We start from the raw sequence: 25,281 nt of genomic DNA, 5'->3' as shown, positions 1-25,281 counted from the left end.
GGGAGGGAAAAGAGAACTTACTTCCTGTGGTTGCGAACGAGCACACACATAGGAAAGGGACGGTGTAGCGAGGCACGAAGCGAGTGCGTTGATGTAACGGAGCTGGCCGCCAGCTGCTGTAAATGCGTTTTGTTTATGAATGCTTTCGCTGCTAGCACCGTCGCCCGTTTCCTCTCCACTCGGCGGGGCAGCAGCTGCTACGAGCCTCACTGGCCGCAGATAGCGTCGGTGGAGCCGGCCATGGCTGTGATATAGCCGGGGCCCAGAAGACTTGCATTGCAACTGGGAAATTCATTGTTGATACCAAGATCGCATCGCAGAGGCACCTCTCACAGCTGGTAGAGGGTAGTCCATATTTTGTTGCAGTTCCGGAAACCTAGCTCGTGTAGCCTTTAGGCCACACCAACCTAATACAATCTGGTCATTCTAGCGGGAGTTTGGATGTTTCGTTTCAGCTGACCAAGATATGGCTGTTCTTAAACTCGTTGATCAGGTATTTTTTCGTTTTATTTCTCTTGTATCACCCCATTCTGCCTGATATGTTGACTGTGTGTCCGTTGCGCGTTTATGTAGGTTATGTCTAGAAAACACAATAGCCTATATGAGGGCTTGCTTCTCCCCAAAGTAACGTTTGCTAAATAATTTATTGCACAATAAATAGCTGCCCAGACCTAAGAGCAAATTTCCTGGTGCCGTGGGTAGCTGCGCATCATCACCACTCGAGGTATGCAGGGCATCTCAAAGCATATCAGGGGACTGCACAACAAAAGCCTTCAACGACACGACTTCATGTACAACGCCATATAGAACTAAACGAATTATGTAGTGCATGTGTTGTTTAATCTCTGGAATTGCACAGCAGTTTTTTAAACGATGACGACATATTCGCTGGGATTTCCTCCGCTTCTTCCATAAACCTAGCCCATGGCTAACGTTAACGTTGTGCCATAAACTTAGTGTTTTTTGTCTGCACTGCGTAGCCTTTAAGTTTTTTAGGCTATGCAAAATGTAGTGAAATGTTTGTAGCCTGTTCGACTGGGTTTGGTAAATATGCAGACTTAAAGGCACGGGATGCTTGAATCACGAACAGATGGCCTACTTAGACTATGTCTACTCCTTATGCAGGCTATAGCCTATGTAAATTTGGTCTCTTTTTCCATTTAACTTTCCAAGCCAATAAGGTTAGTCATTGCCGCCTCAAGGATAGGCTAATGTTTAGGCATACCAAATAAACCATTGCACAATTGACGTGACTAAAATATTCTAAACAGAACTTTACAGATTGGGAAATAGCATAAGGAAAATGTGTGAATTATGTTGCTGTGCTATGTCATCAGAATATTCACACAACCTGTATTTGAGTCTGACTACGAGGAGGATATGGAATTTAGCTTGGTTAGCTGTCATTTGTGACAGCCAGTCACGGAACAGCAGAAATAGCACACAACTCAAAGCGATGGTTCGGAGTAATTTCACCCTAGGGTCCTTTGCACCATGACCCCGAGCCAAACACCCTCCCAGAACCTGTTTTCCCTTGGTCGAACCAGAGCCCATCTCCCTTATTAGACATTCTCTGGTCGAACCCTGGTCGAGTAGCGCTGTCAGAAACTAATGAGTTTCTGCAGGCATAATGGAACCAACTTGTATCTCGTAAATTACCCCACTAATAATGCCCTGAATGTTACGAAACTTCTACAGTATGTTCTTTACTCATACAACGACGCATTGAAAAGTTTGTAGGTACACCAGGAGTTTATTTAAATAACACTTGCCTGATGGATGCTACTATTTGCTACTACTGCTGCGTAGACGTTACTTTCGTGATTTGGGAAAAGCCCGTAAAAGTCCTGGCAGGAAGTACATCAACGTTTTTTTGGTATATCCAGTTTTTAATATATTTTTTCCGAAGTGTTTACAACTTAGTGTTAACTAATAATTGTTGCAAACTGGTACTACGAACAAAATATTAGTGCATTCCTGGATCTACATCCTTATGCATGCTTCCTGCCAGGACTTTTACGGGCTTTTCCCAAATCACAGAAGTAACGTTGAGTAGCAGATAATAGCATCCATCAGGCAAGTGTTATTTAAATAAACTCCTGGTGTACTTACAAACTTTTCAATGCCTCGTTTTATGAGTAAAGAACATACTGTAGACGTTTCGTACCATTCAGGGCATTATTAGTGGGGTAATTTACGAGATAAAAGTTGGTTTCTGACAGGGCTACTCGACCAAGGGAAAACAGGTTCTGGGAGGGTGTTTGGCTCGGGGTCATGGTGCAAAGGACCCTAGGGTGAAATTACTCCGAACCAGCACTTTAAAAAGACAGCTGAAAGATTTGACTCGATAAGATTCTAATCTCCACCCTAAAGGCAGAGCACCCTATACGGACAGAAACATTCACAGCTCACATAGCAACCTTCCCAGAAACTGCAAGTGATGTAGCCTACTTGAGAATTATCTGTCACAGTGGTTACTCAAATGGGGTATCATCATCATATTTGAGTCAGCATGATGTCAGTAGTCATTTTATCCAGCTAATAAACCTGTATGTGAATTAGCTATTTCTCCACTCAGTTCAACATGGATTCTTTTTGCATATTGTTTATACTTTGTATATGCACAGAGGAATGCAGCTAGTGTGTCTAGATGGCCGTGCTGTTTGTGATCATTATGTGTCCAGTCTGTAGTCTGCTGGTTCCCAGAGAGAAAAAAAGACAGGAAGTTGTTCAATCTGACATCCCCCATCTTCCTCTGATCCCACTGGACCTCTTGAGTTCACAAAGTTGAGGGAGAGAGTGAGAGAGAGAGAGAGAGAGAGAGAGAGAGAGAGAGAGGGAGAGAGAGCGAGAGGTCGAAAGAGAGAGCTCTGTGTAAGTATAGACATAATGTATGCATACTTCCTGTTTTATTCTTAGTTGTTTTTGCTTGATGTTTTTGTACTGATATCAGCTCCACACAACAATCCACACACAGACACACATTCTTACACACACACACACACACACACACACACACACACACACACACACACACACACACATTCTTACACACACACACACACATTCTTATACACACACACACACACACATTCACAAAACCACAAAAACGGCCTATCTCTCGCTCTTCCTCCCTGACTCTGTCCAAGGTGCAGGAGAAGTTGAGGGTAAACACAGTCACGCGCAGTCAGATTTTAATCTGCAATTCATTTATAGTGGGCACCATCAGCAGCTTCTCATTTCTGTGCCGCTAGGCCTGAGCGAGCGAGTGAGTGCTTCCATGATGAGAGAGAGAGAGAGAGAGAGAGAGAGAGGGAAGGGGGCCTTCAATTGGTTCCTGAGTACCCAACTGTGAGGAGATGACACAGGGGGGGCAGGGTCTGTAGTGCCCTAATTGTTTAAAGAGGAGAAAAGCCTCCCCCTGCTCATTGGCCGAAAGGAAAGTTCTGCTGCACGTCCATTGGCCCCCCAGGGGTGGCAGAGAGAGAGGGCTGTTTTTTTTTTCTTTCTTTGAGGCAACAATGAGCTCAGTGTTTGAGATTTTGGATTTTGCCAAGGAGGTCTTCTGCAGGGCTGGGGAATGTCCTCATTTGTGATGGGCTGCACAGAGCCTTCAAGCTCCAGCTCCCCAAACCCCCCCCCCCCCCCCCCCCCCCCCCCCATGTCTCCAGCTCTATTATACCGACACCAGTGTTGTCACGGTTGGCCACAACCAGCTGTTCTGATCTCTTGTAATGGTGTGTGTGTGTGTGTGTGACAGAGTGTCTATGCATGTGTGTGTTTGTGTGTGTGTGTGTGTGTGTGTGTGTGTGCGTGTGTGTGTGTGTGTGTGTGTTGAAAAGGAGACAAAAGAGAGCTAGTGAAGGCGTGAGTGGCGAAGCAGTGAGAGAGTCTGGGAGCTGATGGGAGATTGGCACGCTGTGCGTCAGCTGAAGTCTCCACAACTTCTCCCAGTACACCACTGTCTAGTTTTACCCATAAGAATCAATAGCCACTTTCAGACATGACCTCCGCAGTATATGCGGAGGTTTGTCAAACGGAGGTCCGACCCTTCGGGTGATTCAGATATGATGCTAACCTGCGGACCTTATATATAGTTTTACCTTTTTGAATCTCACCCGTGATCAACTATAAAAAGGGCCCCATCCTCCTGAGTGCCAGAGCTGCATCATCACACCAAAATCAATCCTCACGTTTCATGGCGGAAATGAATATGTTTGTGCCGCTAATGATGGTGCAGTGAGATGAGCCTCATCTTTACATGCGTGTCTACCGGTAGCCACTTTTCTCTCCACTTTTCTCCCCCTTAGAGGAAACCAGTAGATGGGCCTGGTGAGATGAGCCTCATCCTTACATGCGTGTCTAGAGGTGCCACTTCTCTTCCCCCATTTCTCTCCACTTCTCTCCCCCTCAGTGGAAACCAGTAGATGGGCCCTCGTGAACAGGCCTCTGCCCCATGTTCATTTGTCATCATCTCTGGTCTCATGAGGTGGGTGGCGTTTGGCCTGAATGTGTGCATCTCATGCTAAGCGGAAGTGAAAATGCGCCAAGCTTCCTCTTTGTCATCTCCGAAAATGCAAAAGAAAGTAACAGGAAGTGTGTATGTGTGTATGTGTGTGTGTGTGTGTGTGTGTGTGTGTGTGTGTGTGTGCGTGCGTGTGCGTGTGTATGTGTGTGTGTGCGTGTGTGTGTCCTTCTAAGATTGTGTTTTTGCTTGTGTGTAGGGAGTTGCTATGGGAGCTGTAGGCCCCTAAAGTAGGTGTGATGGTCTACCTTTTGCGCTCTTTTACTTCAATGGAAGCTGGATATTGAATAGCTTTCAGGGAGATAAATATCATTACACAAGCCCTGTACAAAAGGAGCAGTGAGCACACACTTACGCTAACATGTGGTTCTTGGTAGTTCCTGTTTAAACTGTTCTTTGTGACCGAGTTCCTGTCATCTTTTTCCAAGTCATGAAGTTAGACTGAAAATGTACATTTTGGATGTTTAGCAGTACACCCAGTCTGGCTCTGTTGTAGCGTTTGCAGTATGTGCTTCATGACTTCCTGTTTGGCACTGCCTACAACACGGCTTTACTGTCCTGGTTTCTCTGAAGGCCAAGAAGATGATGACAATATGTAGATGAAAAATATTGATAATCTCCACCCTCATGGTGGTATGTCTCTGGTTTTGAGGAGACGTTTACGAGACAGGAAAGCTATGTTTTGATGGGGCAAGATAAGCAACTTGCTTGAAAACAACACACCATGCCTTTTTCCATGTTTTGGTTGTCAAAGAAAAAACAGTGTTTGGTTGAAAGCCACATTATTTCTGAAATTAAGGAATTAAACATTATGTGAGAATTAATGGTTCATATTCACATGCCACATGCTTTAAGTAATTTTGTAAAAACCGTGTAGAGTAAAAATATTATGGTGTATTTCTATGTAATGTAAAAAGCAGCATCTTGTTAACAGTTACTGCACACTGGACAAAACGCTCATACAAATCATACAAAAGTGATCAAAATGTAACCTCTGCCCTTATCCCCTGAACTTATCTATGATAACATGTATATGAAATAAAAATAAAAATGGCAATCAAAAAAAGCTGACGTTCCTCCGTGTGTCTCTCTGTCCACAGCCTCCTCTTGTCCAGGCCATCTTCAATGGAGACCCTGAGGAGATTCGCATGCTCATCTACAAGTCTGAGGACATCAATGTTCTGGTGAGCCCTGCTTTTTATAGCCTTCACCTTATCTTATCCTGACACATCAGTTCCTGTCGTGTCGCTGAAGGGACCCCGATGGCAGAGAAAAAAGTATAGTCAGTGGGTTAACAAGAGGCTTAGTTCTATATGAAAAAATGAGGAATGCAAGGCTAGTTTGAGTTGTGGTTTTGTTTGTGTTATTTCTGAATGGAATATTTTGTCTAGCAGGGGTTGCCTGTCTTTGGGGAGAATTGTCTCATCGTCCATCCCCTGAGTTGTTTTATGATAGGAGCCCTCAGTGTTGAGAATGCTGGTGGTCGGTCAGGTCTGGGATTTCAGGGTCCGCAGACACAACTAGGACACGTTCACTATCAGCTAGAGCCATCTACTGTATGCCAGAGGCCCAGTTGTGTATCTCTTTGTAGTTTTTTGTTTTGTTTATCTGACGTCTGACTGACGTTCTCTTTCTCTCTGATAGAGGAATGGTCAGCACATTGTGTTCTGTGTAGAGTGATAAATTATTACGTGGTAACAAACCTTTAGGCCCTATTGTCTGATCTCAATGGAAACTGCCATTGCTGTCAATGTCCTTGTCCTTATCTATCTATCACTCTCTGTCTCTGTCTCTGTCTCTCTCTACCCCTCATGCTTCCTCTCTCGCAGGACACAGAGAAGCGAACGCCGCTCCATGCTGCGGCTTTCGTCGGTGATGCAGAGATCACAGAATTGCTCATCCTGTCTGGTGAGAACCTGTTTTGCCCGTTTAAAAGCCTCCTGGTCTCTGCTCTAATGGAATAAAGTACTGCGGCTTCAGCCAGCAGCCCAGCGCAGCTGTGTCAGTAGGAGCTGGTTACTATAAGAGGCTATCCCTGTATACTGTCTGTAGCTTATAGACACTAGCATTGTTCAAAGTTCAGGATTAAGTCTTGAACACGAGTTTGTGGTCGGCTGAAAATGAGTGTGTCTGTTAAAAGCAATGCATGCATGTGCTCGTAGGGGCTTATTGTAATTTCCGTGGAGGCACTGCTATCTGCCCTTTCACACAGCTTATTCAAAGTGGTCTCTCTCTCTCTCTCTTTCTGTGTGTCTGTCTGTCTCTCTCTCTCTCTCTCTGTCTGTCTTTCTCTCCATCCCAGGAGCACGGGTCAATGCCAAAGACAACATGTGGCTCACTCCTCTCCACAGGGCTGTGGCATCCCGTAGTGAGGTTGGTTTCAAAATCTCACACACATACATGCACACAGAGGCACACACACACACACACACACACACACACACACACACACACACACACACACTCACAGAGAGAGAAAGACACTCACAAGCACACTCTTATACTTTTGCACAAGTGGAGGAAGTGTGTTACTCACTCTGAAACCAAAGCTGGAGAGGAACTTAGCTGCTCAAGCACCATGAGTAGCTCTGCTGAGAACCACACCAATACAAAGATCCCTTTTCATTCACATGAACTAGAGAAACACAGGAGAGTAAAAATGAGACAGTGAACCGATTAAGAGTTCTCTTTGAAATTGAGCATACCGGTATTTGTGATTTGGGAAGTAGGTGTAACCTGTAACATGTAACATGTAGGCCTACACTGCAGAAACAGAAAGAGAACGATAAAAAAAAAACAAGTTTTGCATTACAGTAACTCCACTGAAGATACACCATAATTACTTTCTTCATTCAAAGACGCTTCTGTGGAACTTTGTTACTTTAGACAAGTAAACTATTTTGTCTTTCACATAGCAGTTTTATTTTGGGAGTGAACGGGATGGGGGTGGTCTCCCCCTCATGGTCTCCACTGTTCAGTACATGGTAGGCAGGTCTCAAGGTGCTGTCTCTGCGTACCGGAAGATTTGAATCAGGTTATCTCAGCAGCAAACATAAGATGATAACAATGTTTGAAATGTAACTTTGAGCCACACGTCCTTCTCTGTGTTTTGATATCTTTATATACATATCATTGTGTGTATGGCTGTATGCTATGATATAATGTATTATACTTTATAATTCAAGTAGAAGGCTATTTGCTCACATGATGTGAGGGATACATTACATGAGTAATATGTCTAGCACTTTTGTACATTTTGGCGTTGGTAGAACATGTTTTGTGTAGTACTGTGGCTATAAAAAAATATTCACCCCCTTGGATATTTCCCCCTTTTATTGCTTGTACAAATGGAATCATGGTCAATATAATTTGGTGTGTTTGATACTGAAAAATTCAAGTAGAGGGCTACTTGTTCACATCAATGCTCACATAATGTAAAGGATACATTAGATGAATAATATGTGTATATTTTGGTGTTGGTAGAACACGTCTTGTGTGGTAGTTGCACACATTACACATGTGTAGAGGTGTTCATGATGCCCAGCCTGTGTGCTTCTCTCTGTCCCCTCAGGAGGCTGTGCGGGTCCTGATCCGCCACTCTGCTGACGTGAATGCCCGCGACAAGAACTGGCAGACACCGCTGCACGTCGCCGCCGCCAACAAAGCGCTCCGCTGCGCTGAGGTCATCATCCCGCTGCTGAGCAGCGTCAACGTGTCGGACCGCGGGGGTCGCACCGCCCTGCACCACGCCGCTCTCAACGGCCACACCGAGGTAGCGCTGCAGCAGTAATAGTAGTAATGCTCTGCAGTAGACGCATGTGTTTATTTAGTTCATGACACTTCCACTGGACAGTAGTCTGTGGAGAGCAACACAGGCCTTTTCATTCACATGTGGTTATGACGGTTTGGTGGCTTGTTGGGTCCTGTCATGTATTCCTCTGCCTATGTACTTAATACTGGTGATGTCACTGATTCGCTGACTTACTGGCTGAATGGTTGTGCTAATTAGGATCAGCTGGTTTAGTGAATGGTTGGAGCAAATATGTGGTATGAGTTTTCGACCTCTGTGGACAGACAGGGAAGGTTTGTGTCGGGTGTTTCTCTGTCTGGAGTGTCTGCCATACCTTCGTATTCTAAATCTATCTTCCCTGGATGCCAGAATTTAAAAGATCGTGTAAACCAAAATTGTGGGTTTGTTTGGAAACACCTTGCTTTGCTCCGGTAAAAATAATGGAGTTCTTAAGTTTGGCGCCACTTGACGCGAGTCAGACGCTGCCAGTGGGAGTTTGCCTTAACACAGGTGTGGTCTCTAATTAGCTCATCTATTTGGCTGAAGAGTTGTGCTAATTAGAATCAGCTGGTTTAGAGAATGCAACGTGTGGTAGGACAATGGAGAAGGGCAACAGATTGGGTACAGCTTCAGCACAGTCAGCCGACCTGTCCACACATTGGAGATAAGAATATATTGCCCATTTTTACATGATTTTGAAACCTAATTTAGTATACTTGGCTATGGTGTCATTCATTCAGATTTGTCTTGGTGGTTCAAGACACCTTTTTTCTGTGATGTGACACTCATAGAACACATATTTGGGACTTTAAGAAAGTTGCATTTCAATGAATTACATCTTTGGTTGCATGTTCTCAGCAAGCAGTTCCATCGTTTGACATTAATTTATCTGCTGTTGAGGGATTAGTTTGCTTTGATTTGCGTCAGAGGACCAGGATTTGTTATCGGATTTTGTTCTCTAACGGGTGTATTTGATGAAGGTCAGCACAGATTCAGCTGAGTCACTTTTCTATCCTGGTCTGGAGACTCATTTTAACTCATATGAGCGTTGGTGGTTTGTGGAATGTACATTTAACCTCTTTATATGGAAAGACACTCCCTTGGGTGATGTGTTTTTTTTGTAGTGGACTAAATCTTTCGGATTCATGTAGGCCGATGCTTTGTCATCTCTCAGTGGATTCAGAGCAGTGTTGTAGTAAAAAAAACTGGGACTCGCCCACGTATGCATAAAAACATACACACAAGTAAATACACCTATGCACATTCACTTATGCCCACACAGACTCCCACGCATTCTCAAATAGATAATCTCTGTCACACACACACACACACACACACACACACACACACACATACTCTTAAGAAACAGGCAGAACATGACGCATTCTGACTCACAACTGTTCGCCTGCTGTGCCTGGTCCATCAGCCCCTCTCACTCCCTTTTAAGCTTTCTTTCACTCTCTCTCTCTTTCTCTCTCTCTCTCTCTCTCTCTTCTCTCTCTTTTTCTTTTTTCTTTTCCTGCTTTCTTTCTCCCTCTCTCTCTCCTCTCTGTCACCATTTCTTTTTGCCACACTCATTTTCCCATATTTCTGTCTTAGATGGTAAGCCTGCTGCTAGCTAAAGGGGCCAACATAAATGCCTTTGATAAGAAAGATGGCCGTGCACTTCACTGGGCTGCATACATGGGTAAGTGGCTGAGAGAAAGGAGAAGATATTTGTTTTGATTAGCACTCTAAGGATCAAATTCAGTTTCCAGTTGAATTAAATGGCCAATACCTGTACCAAATTAGTTCCTAGTGTATTACTGTATTGCATTGTTTTACTTTGTTGGATATAGATGGCAACAATAGAATCTGTATTAAGCATAATAGTTTTTATAGCATATTAATTCATAGCAAATTATTTTTTATGTTATTTTTGGCTAAGTGCAAACAGATACAGTTGCCTCAAAACAAAGCGAGTTACCGAGAGTCTAATAGAACAGAAGTCTTGAGTATTGACATCCCTGGTGCTTGGTCATGATGGTGACTGATCGTGCTTGGCTGAAACAGGTCACCTGGATGTGGTATGTCTGCTAGTGAGCCAGGGGGCGGAGATAAGCTGTAAGGACAAGCGAGGCTACACCCCCCTCCACGCTGCAGCCTCCAACGGTCAGATCGCCGTGGTCAAGCACCTGCTCAACCTGGCCGTGGAGGTAGCTGAAGGAGCTGTGGGAACACATATATTACACACATACAACACATGGGTTAAACACCTGACATCTCAAAATAGACATCTGCATACAACATGTAGAGATGCATTCACATATACAGGTTTTTCCACGCACACACATACATCTGTATACAGTCACAGTATATATGCTATTTGTGTATACATACAGCACATGCAAAATCTTGACTGCTAAGCCTTTACCTTATAACTTCTCCTTTGCCCCTGCTGAACGCCCCTCTTCCCGCGACCATGGACGACACGCAGATTGACGAGGCAAACGCGTTCGGCAACACGGCGCTGCACGTGGCCTGCTTCAACGGGCAGGACGCGGTGGTGAGCGAGCTCATCGACTACGGCGCCAACGTGAGCCAGCCCAACAACAAGGGCTTCACACCGCTGCACTTCGCTGCCGCCTCCACGCACGGCGCCCTCTGCCTGGAGTTCCTGGTCAACAACGGAGCTGATGTCAATGTACAGGTGAGTGGGATACCTGTGTGTCCACTGTGTCGTTAATAAGTACATTTTGACCCCTGGGATGCCAGTGAGTGTGCCGTGTTGTTAATACGTACAGCTTGACCCCTGGGTGGGATGCCTGTATGTGTGAGCTGTCTCAGGACACCTATGGAGACTTGTCTTGGACTTTGTTAAGGACATCCACACATTCACCACATATAGGATACTCATACTCATGCACTCAACGGTGCATAACCACCCTATAGTTATTGGCCATGCAGTGCACTATGTAGTGGACGAGTAGATGTTCTGGACACGGGGTTGGTGTGAACTCCTGCTGTGTCTCCATGCTTGTCTGGGTACTGGGTATTGTCCTTATTTGGTGACCTTGCAGTCAACTTCTCTTTGCCAAATTCTCCTCTTGCCGAGTCCCATTCTTCTCTTCCCTCCTTGGCCGTCATGCTGTGAGGTTTTTGCTGTTGTGTTCACTCATATTTCTCTTGGGTGGCCTCGGTGTAATTGTGTCTTCTCTCAGAGTCGTGATGGGAAGAGTCCTCTCCACATGACTGCTGTTCACGGGCGTTTCACACGCTCCCAGACTCTCATCCAGAATGGTGAGATATGTGTGTGTTTAACGTGCAATGCACAGTGCACATGCTCTGTCTGTGATAGTTGATGTAGGAAATGCATCACAAGGTCATGATCATAACTATATGATAGTATGTTATAGTTATGTTATAGAATGTAAACATATATTGTGATGTGTACTTGAATCTTGCACATAGTTAATGTGAAGTGAATGAATGAGTATATATTATATATTATATATATATGTCCATTGTTTGATATCGAGCTGATGTGTGATATCAGGCGGAGAGATAGACTGTATGGACAAGGATGGAAATACTCCTCTGCACATTGCTGCCCGCTACGGCCATGAACTCCTCATCAACACACTCATCACCAGTGGAGCTGACATCACCAGGTGTGTGTGTGTGTGTGTGTGTGTGTGTGTGAGAGAGAGAGAGAGAGAGAGAGAGAGAGAGAGAGAGAGAGAGAGAGATCAATGTATAATTGTATTGTCTTGCCATTAGTGTGTTTATAGATCTGTTGACATACCATTTATGAGTATGCAACTTTTCCCCACTAATCTGTGCTGTTTTTAATAGATCTGACTTTTAACTGTAAGACAGCTATTTTCATTTTGATCACCGTTGCATCAGTGTTGCAGCAGCACTGTCACCCTCGGGGTTTTAAGGAACTCCCAGTGGATGAGTCTTTTTAAAAACAGATTCCTGTTTCTGTTCCTGTTTAGGCGAGGGGTGCATGGGATGTTCCCCTTACACCTGGCGGCACTAAACGCCCACGCTGACTGCTGCCGGAAGCTTCTCTCCTCAGGTACCAGGGGTCAGTGGGGTCATACAGCTGTGAAAACTGCCAAGGAATTTCTTCTGAAGTCTCTGTTGGCTATCGGTAGATCAAAGGGGAGGGGCTGATTTTCACATAGAGCTGAAATAAGCCACAGGGTTTGTGTTGTAGGCTAATCTGAAGCATTTCTTAATAACGGAGATAACAGTTCTAATGTTTATTTCTTGTGTTGATATGGCAGCATTACTGAGACTACCAGTACTGCATAAACCTGAACAAATATAAACGTTAGACCCTGTGATGGAAACGTCTTTGCATATATTTCTGTGGGTCCGGGGCAACCATTTGGTCTTTGTCTTCATCTATGTACAACAACTGCCTTGTCTGTGTACACCCCCTGTATCACCAGCAGTTTAGGCTGTGATTGTGTCTGTAGGTAGAGAGAATACTTGTCCTTGTGCGTCTGTTGTGATGAGGTTTAGCACATCGTCTTGCCTGCAGCACCTTGTACATGCCTGTGTCTGTTCCTGTTCTCTGTTGAACTTTTCCCCTTCTGCACTAACACCCGTCTCTCTCTTTCCAACTCTCTTTGTCCCTCTTTCCCTCCCTCCCTCCCTCTCTCTTTCCCTCCCTTTGTCGCGTGTCCTGTGTCCTCCTTTTCCTCTTGGTCTGGCTGTGCACTATCCTCTTCTCTCCTCCATGCCCTCCCTCCATCCCTCCCTCTGTCCCTCAGGGCGGAGGTATAGCATAATGTGCCCCCTCAGTAATGACTCGGTCCTGTCTGCAGGCTTCCAGATAGACACCCCCGACAGCCTGGGGAGGACCTGTCTGCACGCAGCGGCTGCTGGGGGGTGAGGATTACTGTGTGTGTGTGTGTGTGTCAGTCAGAGAGAAAGAGAGAGAGAGAGAGAGAGTGTGTGTGTGTGTGTGTGTCTGTCAGTCAGAGAGAGAGAGAGAGAGAGAGAGAGAGAGAGAGAGAGAGAGAGAGAGAGAGAGAGAGAGAGAGAGAGAGAGAGAGAGAGAGAGAGAGAGAGAGAGAGAGAGAGAGAGAGAGAGAGAGAGAGAGAGAGAAGAGAGAGAGAGAGAGAGAGAGAGAGAGAGAGTGTGTGTGTGTGCAAGAGATAGATAGATAGTTATAGAGTGTATGTGTCAGTGTGTCTGTACTATTTTGATGGTCTGCCTTAGTTGACATGTTTAGAGTACATGTTTTATTTTCAACCCTGTCTATTCCTCTCTGCTCCCCTTAACCCCCCCCCCCCCCTCTCTCTCTCTTAGTAATGTAGAGTGTGTGAAGTTGCTCCTCAGTAGCAGTGCTGATCACAACCGGCGAGATAACTGTGGCAGGTTAGTGGACATGCGTGTGTGTGTGTGTTCGTGCGTGCGCGCGTGCGCTTGTGTATGTGTGTGTGTCTGTGTGTATTAGTGAGTATAGTTTCTGTATGTATGTGCAGGTGGGCATGGTGATATGTAGGCAGGTGCCGTGCATGCTATGACTAAAAGCACAAGGGGAATTGAATTTTGTGCATAGGGAACATCAATGCCCACAGAAAACAGAAACTCTGGTCCTCATTTGGCTGTGCTATTTCCGTATGTCCTGCTTTTTTATGAGTGAGTGTGCGAGTGATCAGAGAAAAGACAAATTCGTGGATTCAATATTCAAAAACTCTACACTTGAAACATCTCAGTGTAGCTTTGATGTTCATGTGTGTGTGTTCGTGTCGACCATATGCGTGTGCTTGTTTCTTCAGGACCCCTCTCCACTACGCAGCTGCCAATCGTCACTTCCAGTGCCTGGAAACACTGGTGTCGTGTGGCACCTGCATCAATGCCACTGACCAGTGGGGGCGCTCTCCTCTGCATTACGCTGCTGCCTCTGACCTTGACAGGAGGTAATCCAGACAGATGATCTTTGACCTTTGTGTCCAAAGGGCTGTTCTTATGCATTAACTGTATGGCCCACTCTGAATGCCATGTCTTTCTCAAACACACCTTGGTTTATGAGGACTGTAATGTGTGCCCTGTAAGGCCAGCACATCTCTCAATCTGTGACTCTCTATGACTGTAACTACCAACACACATAAACAGGTCAGCCATAGCTACCAAAACACAGGTGACAGGGTCAGCTATAACTACCAACACAGAAGTGAATGGGTCAGCTTTAATGGGTTGGCCTTTTTTATTTACATGTAAACATCATCTAGATGTATGGCTGGTCACAGTGTTTTGGTCCAACCTACAACAAGAACCCACAACAAGAGCAGGTATATGTGGTTCCTACACACGCACACACACACATGCATGCACGCACGCACACACACACACACACACACACACACACACACACACACACACACACACACACACACACACACGTGCGCGCACACACACACACACACACACACACACACACGCTCTCTCTCTCCATAACAAGAGACACTCTAAACCAGTAGAGGGCCTGCCTAACCTGCTGTTGCCACGGCAACTTAAAGCTATTTTTAAAATTCTGTGTGGAGGGATACAGCAGTGCTTTTATTTTTAAACAGAGACAGCTGTTGGGCCACATGACCGGCAGAACTAAGGGTTGAAGGCCTAATTAATCAGGGCTTTATGAAACTCAATATATTAGTTTTTAGTTTAGAAATGTCAGAATTGATTGGCTATCCAATTAAATTCAGACTTGTGTGCTATTCACAAGAGACATTGAATCTCTCCCTGTTAGTACTTTGTAGTAAATAATTAATTACCAGTGCACACCAGTTTGCATTAAACTCATCTGGAAGATGTAGCAGCAGCACTGCACTTTTTATAAAAAAAAATATTTAAAAAATCATAATACCTGTTAAGTGAAATGCTACAAATTCAAAAGTTCAATAATGCACATTGTGTGTCTTCAAAAATATATTGTATACTTAGCTATTGTGTCTTTCTTCATGTCTCTCCACTGTAAATGTGCATTTTTGCCCGTGTTTCCATTTACGCATAGATATTGAGCTAATACATATACAGATATTGAGCTAATACATATACATAGATATTGAGCTAATCTTTAATATGTCTGTATAAGGACTGTAATGTGTGTCCCTATAAAGACAGCACATCTCTATTTCTGGAAAGACTGTAACTATGGACACATAGGTGCATGTATCAGCTTTAATGGGTTGGCTTATAAAGTTTTTATGTCTTTTATGTGTGTAAATGTGTTCTTGACTCTGACCCTGTCTGCAGGCGCCGTGTCGTGTTAGAACCAGAGAGTGACGGGGTCCAAGCGGAAAAGGAGAAAGAGGCTGCACTGTGAGTTCAACATCTCTTGTCCTCTCTTCACTTCTCCTTTCTTGGCTTCTTAACTTTTCTTCTTTCCTTTTTCTCTTCTCTTCTCTTCTCTTCTCTTCTTTCATCTCTATAAAGAAGGGAGTAGACTTATTTATCATCGTCCTTCTCTCTTTCTCGCATGTCAGTATAGTGTATCTGGTCCCTCAGACTCAGAGAAATAGTTCCTGCTATCTGCTAGTTACATAACAAGTAGTTTGAATGCAATTAGACCAACTCAGTGCTATCCACCAGTAGATAGATTTGCATCTGCCTTGTGTGCTTATGTTTAGTGTTTATGCACACTCACGCATGCACACACACACACACACACACACGCACACACGCACACATGCACACACACGGACACACACAAGCACACGCGCACGCACACACACACACACACACACACACACACACACACACATGCACACACACACACACATGCACACAATGGTGTGGTATACACACCGAGGCGCCTATTTGAGATAGGAAACTATAATTAGCTGTGTGTGTGGTTGCCTAGGTGCCTAGAGTTCCTGTTGCAGAGTGGGGCTACGGCGTCCCTGAAGGACAAACAGGGCTACAGTCCAGTCCACTATGCTGCAGCCTATGGCCACAGAAACTGTCTGAAGTTGGTGAGAAACTGCACACAAACACATACAAGTGGGAATGTGGGAATATATGTTTTATTGCCACTGCGATGACATTTATTCAATCTGTGCCATTTGAGAAAAAAAGTGGAAATGGGTCATAAATATATAAATGTATAAATGTAGCCATTAACACTAATTACACTATTAACAAAATTGCTACAGTTGAAAAATGTTGTGATCTGTACCTGTTTGTAATGGTGCTCCATCTACTGGTCAAAACTGGCATCATTCTTTATTCTTGTAAGAAAATGAATCAAAATAACTGCACGACTCACCAAAGTTAGTTTGATTAGTTAGTTAGTTGATTTAGTTAGTTTGATTTTTATTCTAAAAAGAACTTGCCTAAAAAGCAGTGCCAAAAAGCTTGCTGTTATTGCACTGCATCCTCTGATGTTGCTCTCATTTATACAAGCAAAAAGGGATAAAAGTCTGTTGTCCAAAAGATGTCTTCAGTCTATTTTAAGACAGTTAAAGTCTTTTCCACCCAAAACATCATGTGTTTAAACTATTTCATATACAAAAACAGCCTGTGGTGTAGTTATGTGTGGTAACTATGTCATAAAGTAAGACAGTCCATAACTGTTCTCTGTGCATCGGTAGCTTCTGGACCGTGATGAGAACCATGAGGAAGACACAGACGCCTCAGCATCACGGAGTCCCCTACACCTGGCCGTGAGTGCTCATTGATATTTCCTTTGCCTAGTTTACTCTAGGCAAACACAAAGATCTATCAATCAATGGTATAATGAATGTATTATGCACATTAAGTAGCATTATTTGCCATTCTGCAAGCAATTATTTTGTCTACCTTCATATTTTTTTTGATCTCAGAGTTATCTTACAGCCTCTTACTTATAGGTTTAAACTTCCGGTTTAATGAACCTCTATTGTATTTGCATGCCTTTTGCCTGTTTACTGTATTTGTATGCACTCATGTGTGGGCATCATATTTTCCATTGAAAAAAAGAGGTTATTATAGCTACAAAATCACTGTTCATACTGTTTATTGATGATATGCACCCTATCTGTCAATCAAAACAAATAATTGAAATGTCTATGTAGGCATATCACGGCCATGCGCAGGCTCTGGAGGTGCTGTTGGAGCGTCCTAGCGAGGTGGACCAGAGGAACGAGCTGGGCCGGACGCCACTGGCCCTGGCAGCCCTGCGGGGCCACACTGACTGCGCCCTCACTCTGCTCAGCCACGGGGCCTCGCCCCGAAGCACGGACACACCCCGCGGCCGCATGCCCATACACCTAGCAGGTGACCACACACTAGCGATGCACGCCCATATACACCTAGCAGGTGACCACACACTAGCGATGCACGCCCATATACACCTAGCAGGTGACCACACACTAGCGCTGCACGCCCATATACACCTAGCAGGTGACCACACACTAGCGCTGCACGCCCATATACACCTAGCAGGTGACCACACACTAGCGCCGCATGCCCATATACACCTAGCAGGTGACCACAGAAGCACTTAGTCATTCCCTGCAACTACACGCCCATATACTGCAGGTGACCACAGTAGCGCCTACTCGCCTAGTCATGGGTCTGGTTACCCAGAGATATACAGCTGTACAACTCTATTAGGTGCAGCATGTATTGGAAGACAAAAATTAAAAATGAAAGTTAATGTAACCTGCAAAAATGTCCTCATACAGTAACAGAATGAAGGACCGCTTTCCAGTAGGCTACATGGATTAAGACAAGACTGCAAAAATGTCCTCATGTGTAATAGGAGGTGTCAGGAGGTGCAGTCTCTGTCTGAGCTACACATGCTGGTATGTTTGTTTGTATGGGCTCCTCCTGCCCACTGTCCCATGGCAGTAAACTGCTTCATTTTTCAGCATCATGTTGGCATGTGAGTCATGGAACTAAGTGGAAAGCCACGCTCAGCTTGTAACTGGCGACAGACAACTTAACAAGGCTAACATCAGCTGACCAGCAGCATGCCATTACTGATTCGTTAGCTTCTGTAAACAAGTCCTTCCTTAGGGGCTGATATGGTGTGTGACACATGAATGGATCAGTTTGTTTCTGCATGAAACAAAGGAATTATATTAGAATGCTGTTTTGCCAGGAAATAATTCTTTACGTTTTTTACAATCGTGTTATTTTTTGGCCGTTGTTTCCTGTGTGGTGTTGCAGTGATGAACGGACACACATCCTGTGTGCGCCTCCTGCTGGAGGACTCTGATAACGCAGACCTGGTGGATGCGACCGACTCTCAGGGACAGTAAGTGCACTCCACCCACTATTATACAGGGTTTTGTTTTTTTTAAAGTCTCAAATTTGATCATATGGATTTTAGGCCTGAACAAGTTTTAAATTCATTAAAATAATACGTAGTTGGTCTGAAATACTGAAATACCTGAAACATTTAGGTAGGCCATAATTATGTTAATGCTCATTCAACACTGCTTTTACCGTGGTCATGTCATGCTTTAAAATTATTCGTTTTGCAGTGGTTCAGTATCGTCGTTCTTTCTATCAATGGTTCAGATATATTAATAATATTGTGTGTGTGTGCAGGACCCCCCTGATGCTGGCTGTGGCGGGGGGACATGTTGACGCCGTGTCTCTGCTGCTGGAGCGGGAGGCAGGAGTGGACCTAGCCGACAACCAGGGCCTCACTGCTCTCCACCTGGGGGTGAGTCCACTCCTTCACCTCTCACATCTCTCTCTCTCTCTCTCTCTCTCTCTCTCTGTATGTCTTTTCCCCCCCAACATTATTGCTGTCTGAGTGCTTGATGGAGTGCTTGCCAGAGGGAGGAACTGACAAGTAATTGAACTCTGTTTGCTCTCTCCCTCTCTCATTTCAACCTTCCTCTCTTTTTTTCCTCCTTTCTGTCTTTCTCTCTTTCCCGCCCTCAATGATATCCTTTTGATTTTCTCTCTCTCCGTCGGTCTCTCCTCCTCCCTCCCACATGGCTCATTTGTTCTCTTCGTCCACTCTTCTCTCCCCCTCCCTCTCCTGTCCAGTTGCTGAGCGGTCAGGAGGAGTGTGTCCAGTGTCTGCTGGAGCAGGAGGCGTCGGTGCTGCTGGGCGACTCTCGAGGCCGCACGGCGTTGCACCTGGCGGCGGCGCGAGGTCACGCCTCCTGGCTGAGTGAGCTGCTCAGCATCGCCTGTGGCGAGCCGCCCCTCCCCCAACCCTCCGCTTTCCGCGATCACCATGGATACACACCCCTGCACTGGGCCTGCTACAATGGTGAGCCTTAGTGTTGGATTCCGTGTAATCAATTGTAAATGTCAACATGCATTGCATCTCACTGCCAGTCCGCAGATCTAAGTAAATTCAACAAAATGCATTTTTAAGATTTGTAGAAGTTCATAAAGTGTTGGGACAGTGCATTGGGACAACAGGAGGCCAATGAACGTGGATGAAGATCTATGGAACAACATTGCTAACCCAACATTATCTCTATCCCTGTTCCCATCTCTCTCTCTCTCTCTCTCTCTCTCTCTCTGCTCCTCTGATGTGTATTGTGTCTCAGGCCATGAAAGCTGTGTGGAGGTGCTGCTGGAGCAGAAAGGCTTCCGGAGTTTCGATGGGAACCCCTTCACTCCTCTCCACTGTGCTGTGTGAGTACGCACCCCCCCCCCCCCACCCCCCTCTCCCCCAGCGTCTCTGCAGGTGCCATGCTCCTCACCTCATCTCTTGGTCCCTCTCCAAATAATCCCTTACTCCCGCCCCCCTCTCTCTCAACGTTCTACACCTTCTACCTGTGGAACATCCCATTGTTTGTGTCTCTTTACCTTGTACCATTTCTGCATTGTTGCACTGTTGGACTTACTCATTTGCACTATCACCATGACCACTATCACCATTGCACTCACTCACACAGAACACCTTACCTTACCTTACCTTACCTTACCTTACTATGCACAGAGAATCACAGGCTCAGTCCCTGCCTCAGTCATTGCAAGTGCCTCTTGATTGATTAATCACCACTATGTGGTTACTGTTTTTTAGAATGGATTTAGATTAAGTGTTAGTTAGTATATTTTGTATTTTAGTATATTTAGTATATTCTTTATCTTCTACTGTCCTTATTGCTTAGTTGTGTTTTTATATTATATACTTTAATTACCTTTTCTGCTGTTATTGAATGTGTGTGTGTTGTCTGTATCTCTATCTCTATCTATCTATCTATCTATCTATCTATCTATCTATCTATCTATCTATCTTCCCTCTACCATCTATCTCTCTGTTTAAAGACCATCCTATTGTTTTCCGAGTGTTCAAAGTTTGCTCTGTCCTCTCACTCTCTCAGGCTAAATGACCATGAGCCATGTGCTACTCTGCTCCTGGAGGCTCTAGGCTCTGACATCGTCAGCTGTCTGGACGCCAAGGGCCGGTACGTGTGCCATAACCATGACCTTTATCCAATATAATGATTTACAGGTAGTGTGGTTACCTGACGGAGCACGGAATCAGACCTCCATCTCTCTGTTTCCCTCAGGACTCCTCTCCATGCTGCCGCGTTTGCGGGGCATGTTGACTGTGTCCAGCTGCTCCTGGCCCATGATGCTCCTGTGGACGCCGTGGACCAATCAGGACTCAGCGCTCTGATGATGGCAGCGGAGAGGGGCAGGGTTGGTGCCGTAGGTACTGTATCACTCCCCTCAGTTACTCTCTCTCTCTCACACACACACACACACACACACACACACACACACACACACACACACACACACACACACAACCTTTACTCTGTAAATATTAATTTAAACCAATCCTAGAGGCTGTAAGCCTGGTACAGGATGGCATCACCATTTGGTCCATACTAAGCGACTGGAACTTTACTAGCATTAGTAAGGACAAGGTTTCCCAACAGTTAGAACAGTCTTTGTGCTGTGACTCCTTCATGAAGTCCCCTATAAAATGAAAGCTAAGTATGGTGTGTCTATTCATTTGTAACATCTTATCTGCCATTTTATTATACCTTATATAGATTATACCATCATTGCTTGATCCCCATACTTTGAGTCTAACAGTTGATTTCTTGTTTTTGTCCTGCAGAGGCTCTGCTCACTAGCGTGAAGGCCGACCTCAGCCTGACTGACCAGAGTGGGAACACAGCACTCCACCTGGCCTGCAGTAAGGTGAGTGTCCTCCTGCACTGTGAGGATTGGTAAGGGGGGCAGCCTTGAATTACCACAGACTTTTTTTAAAAACTGTAATATGTGAACTGTGCATTTGTGTGTTTTTCCACAAATCAATGGGTTTAGCTTCCCCAAATAGCACCAAATGTCATAGGTGTTAATCCCCAACAGTATATATTTTCAATAGTTTTTCTGTTCAGTATAATATGGATAAAAACCAGTTCCTATAAAATTACATGGAAATGTGAGTGTTGAATGCAGTGTTGAATGTGATGTGTTGTTTCTAATGAAGTGCTTGTGTTTCAGGGAAGGGAGGACTGTGCACTATTTATACTGGAGAAGCTGACAGAACCCTCCCTCATCAGTTCCACTAATACTGCCCTACAGACGTACGTGCTGTCTCAGCTGTCAATCACTCTTTCACTGTTTGGAATGACTCACTCAAGCTCTCATAAAAAGACATAGCTGCCATGCATTTATGGGTTGAATTATTTTGCTGTTTATTTTAAAGAATTCCTCTCTCTATCCTCTCTCTCTGTTTTATAACCCAGTAATATCAATGTTCTCTTAATGTTTCTTGCAAAATGCAAAATGTAGACGTATACATGTTCAAATGAAGTGATTCCTAAAGCACCACTCTCTCCCTTCCTGTCCTGTCGTAGGCCTCTCCACCAGGCTGCGCGTAGTGGTCTGAAGCAGGTGGTTCAGGCGCTGCTGTCCCGGGGGGCTAGTGTGGAGGTTCTGGATGAGAACGGTACGTCCCGCTGGCTGGCTGGCTGACAGCCTCCCGCTCCTCTGCCCTGCCCCTGGCTGCCAGTGGGCATCTGAGAGTGTGAACTCTTGACCCCTCTAGCTGCATGCTTGTCTGGCTGCCTCGAGGTTTTCCAGACGTCCAAGTGCATTGCTGTTGCCCTCTCCTCCTATCCCCCCTCTCCCATTTCTCATTTCTCAAAACCTGACTTGACAGAGAAAGAAATTGAAAAATGTAAAAAAAAAAAAAGAAAAAAGAATCAAACATTTTTCAGTCAGTGTGTTGGCGCTGCTGAAGGCCAGGCCTGTGTGTTGTGTGTTGCATCCTTCACAGCTGTTTGTTGTTTTGTTTGTTTTCTTTTTGCTGCTGTCTCGTCGCGTCGGCCTGTGTACTAATGGAATGCTGCCTTCTCCTCCCCTTCACCCCCACCCCCCGCACTGTCCTTTGTCTCCGTGCCTCCCCCTCTCCCTCTCCTCTTCCCCCTTTTGGTTTCTGGCTTTCCTTTTGCTCCCTGCCTTGGGCTTTTCCTTCTCTCTCTCGCTCTCTTCCTGTCTTTCTATCAATCTCTCCCTCTCTCTTTCTTCCCTTCTCTCTCTCCCTTCCTTTCTTTCTATTTCTTTCTCTCTCTCTCTCTCCACCTTCTCTCTTTCTTTCCCTTCCTTTCTTTCTGTCCCTCCCTTCCTCTCTCTCTCCCTCTCTTTCCGTCTCTCTCTGCCCCCCTAGGTCTCACTCCTGCTCTGGCTTGCGCTCCAAGCAGAGAGGTAGCCGACTGCCTGGCTCTCATTCTGGCTTCCATGATGCCTTTCTGCTCCCCTTGCAGTTCCGGAGCCCCCTCCCCAGGTGCCCTCCTGAGGATGCTGCCGCTGCCCACCAAAGCCGGCCACCAGGGGGCGCCCCGCAGCCCACGCAACCGCTCTGCCGGACCCTCCAGCGAGGGCACGACGGAGAACGACTCCGACTCGGAAACCTTTTGACCTCCAGATCCCTCGACTCCCCCCACCCATAACAACAATATCAACAAGAAGTACCAATCCAGACCGTAGTCCCCCCCTGTGTGTAGTTGTTTTGTCACTTGCCTCTTACATTCATTTTAAAAGTGTGCAGAATGATTTGTTTGGTTTTATTTTCTGTTTGAGGCAAGACTGAACACGGTACAATCCATTTTGATAACATCTATTTTTTTTTAAAGACATTAAATGTTTTTATTTTTTGAGTGAAGAAGAGATATGTAGATTGTGAAGAAAATTGTAGAAAAAATGAGTGAACTTAACCAAATATTGACATTTGCCAACATATTACCACATGCAGTAAATACTGGGCATGGTTTGGTATGCCATGTTTCTAGCTTGTGGATTGTCAAAGCACAATATCAACTAGATTTTACTCATTGGACCAGAGCTAGCAAAACCATGTGTTTGTGCAAAATTTGTACCTGTTTTTTTTTCTCAGGGTAACGAAAGCTTATAATTTTCACATGGATTAAAAAAGGAAACATCAAGGTGATGAAAATAATATGAAGGAAAAAAAAAAAGCTATTTAGCACTTCAAGAAAAAAAAAATGGTGCAAATATCAACTGTGTGTCAAAGCTTGATCTGACTAGCTCATGGGTAGTGGACAGCGTCTGCCTCAAGATATCCTCACCTTTAGTCTTCATCAGGGACCATTGAGAGATGCAGTGGAACATAGACAGGTCTATCCTCCTTAGGACTGTGTATTAACAAGGCAAGGGCCCGAACCAGGGCTGTATTTCATGATGTGCTCTGCTATCCTGCCAGACCTCCGTCAAGTACTTCAACATCAAGTATTTTAGCACTTAAAAAAATGTTGACAATTCATTTTGTATGAAATGTAAAGATTTTTTGTATAAACTGGCAATACTTGTAACTATCAAGCCAATCTGACACAGGTCCTGCTACTGTAAAAGATACAGTATGTTTGTTTAATCAAGTGTCAAATGCCCCCAGCCAGGCTCTTGAGGAGCTGGCATGGGTCCTGCCTGTGTCTGGGCCTAGAGTCTGACACATGACTTATGAGGCTTCATGAAACCCTTAGTCGCTAAAAACTCCTCTGTCCACTGACAGTGTTATAACTAGTTACACAACTAGCTCACATTATGCAGGTTGACCTTCTGTTGTGAGTCTGGTTTGAAGTGAAGTGAAGGTACTCTAAGGGACAACTTGAATGCAGATTCCTTAATGTTACACAATGGTACAACTGCCGGCTCTCCAGCGTGAGGAGGAGGAGGGCGGTGAAGGGTTAAAACGGGACGTGTGACCGAGACCTCAACTACTCCCTCATCATGCTCTCCTCCCTCTCGTCCCCTGTGTCTGTCTTAATTCTGGTCATTCCTTGGTCATCAATGGGAACGTCTTAAACTTGTCCAGTGCCTTGTTATATTAATTTTGTACTTTAGTTCATGTACTTGGAAAGAGAGAAAAAAAAACATTTGATCTTTCCTTTACCTGACTGAGGTGCTGGTAATGCAATGTGAAGATGAGAAATGAGAGCTGGCATGATTTAAGATTGGCCCACTCAGTTTGTCAAGTCAATCAGCTGAAACTCGCCTTACTATGTCGGCATGTTTTCTATGTCAAGTGGTGTGTGCCACTGTGTGTGTGTATGAGTGCAATACACCTAACAGAACTAGGTCATTTTCCATGTGCTTGTGAGTATGTGTGTGTGTGTGTATGCGATATGTGTGTAAAAATGTTGTGTTTTCACTCTTAAACCCCATTCTCTTGCACAGATTGAAATACCACTTTTCCTTTCTTTTATAGCAAAAAGCACAGAAGTTCTTACAAATTTGATAAGATAAATATGATGAATATGACATGTTGAGTTTATTAAGTGGTGTGATGCAGATACTGAGTGTGGGTGGAACTAGCAGTATTATACCAGAGAAAGCTTTTTTTTTTTTGCCATTTGTGACAATCTTGTGTGTACCAGATGTTCATGCCAGTTCCTGATGCAGTACCAAAATGCTGAGGGCTGTGTCAGCTGAGGTTTGTGTTTTATAAGTATATAATGATATTAAAATTTGATTGAATTAAATGTCTGTCTTTGACCAAATGTCTGTGACCAAATATGATGTACTGCT

At 44.7% G+C, this 25,281-nt stretch overlaps 1 protein-coding gene across 12 annotated transcripts; it reads left to right on the top strand.

Moving 5' to 3' along the window:
• Positions 1–21: 21 nt before the first annotated feature.
• ankrd44 (ankyrin repeat domain 44) lies at positions 22–25,235 on the top strand. Of its 12 annotated transcripts, none has more exons than XM_042080233.1 (29): positions 22–493; positions 5,626–5,709; positions 6,355–6,433; positions 6,828–6,898; positions 8,097–8,297; positions 9,915–10,002; positions 10,368–10,510; positions 10,756–11,004; positions 11,516–11,594; positions 11,851–11,965; positions 12,296–12,378; positions 13,082–13,199; positions 13,624–13,692; positions 14,097–14,237; positions 14,550–14,609; positions 15,574–15,639; positions 16,181–16,292; positions 16,911–16,982; positions 17,373–17,574; positions 18,472–18,559; positions 18,856–18,973; positions 19,306–19,534; positions 19,821–19,908; positions 20,601–20,684; positions 20,790–20,935; positions 21,350–21,432; positions 21,739–21,821; positions 22,095–22,186; positions 22,907–25,235. In XM_042080233.1, exons 1-29 carry the CDS (start codon positions 467–469, stop codon positions 23,155–23,157), a joined length of 3,321 nt encoding a protein of 1,106 aa, XP_041936167.1. In that variant the 5' UTR covers positions 22–466; the 3' UTR covers positions 23,158–25,235. The 12 variants fall into 12 exon arrangements, with proteins under 12 accessions (XP_041936167.1, XP_041936223.1, XP_041936184.1 ...); XM_042080289.1 differs by having other exon boundaries at positions 23–493; positions 10,792–11,004; positions 13,136–13,199; XM_042080250.1 differs by having other exon boundaries at positions 23–493; positions 10,792–11,004.
• Positions 25,236–25,281: the final 46 nt, after the last annotated feature.

This window comes from Alosa sapidissima, chromosome 2 (assembly GCF_018492685.1).
Source record: "Alosa sapidissima isolate fAloSap1 chromosome 2, fAloSap1.pri, whole genome shotgun sequence".
NCBI lineage: Eukaryota > Metazoa > Chordata > Actinopteri > Clupeiformes > Clupeidae > Alosa > Alosa sapidissima.
Note: the sequence above shows the minus strand (reverse complement) of the source record. Positions and strands in the feature narration are given on the sequence as shown.

Coding starts and splice junctions, on each gene's coding strand:
- ankrd44 (XM_042080224.1), top strand. CDS start 4,457: ATGTTCATTTGTCATCATCTCTGGTCTCATGAG. Junction 11,005..11,515: donor GAGCTGATGTCAATGTACAG/GTGAGTGGGATA, acceptor GTCTTCTCTCAG/AGTCGTGATGGGAAGAGTCC. Junction 21,822..22,094: donor ACTAATACTGCCCTACAGAC/GTACGTGCTGTC, acceptor GTCCTGTCGTAG/GCCTCTCCACCAGGCTGCGC.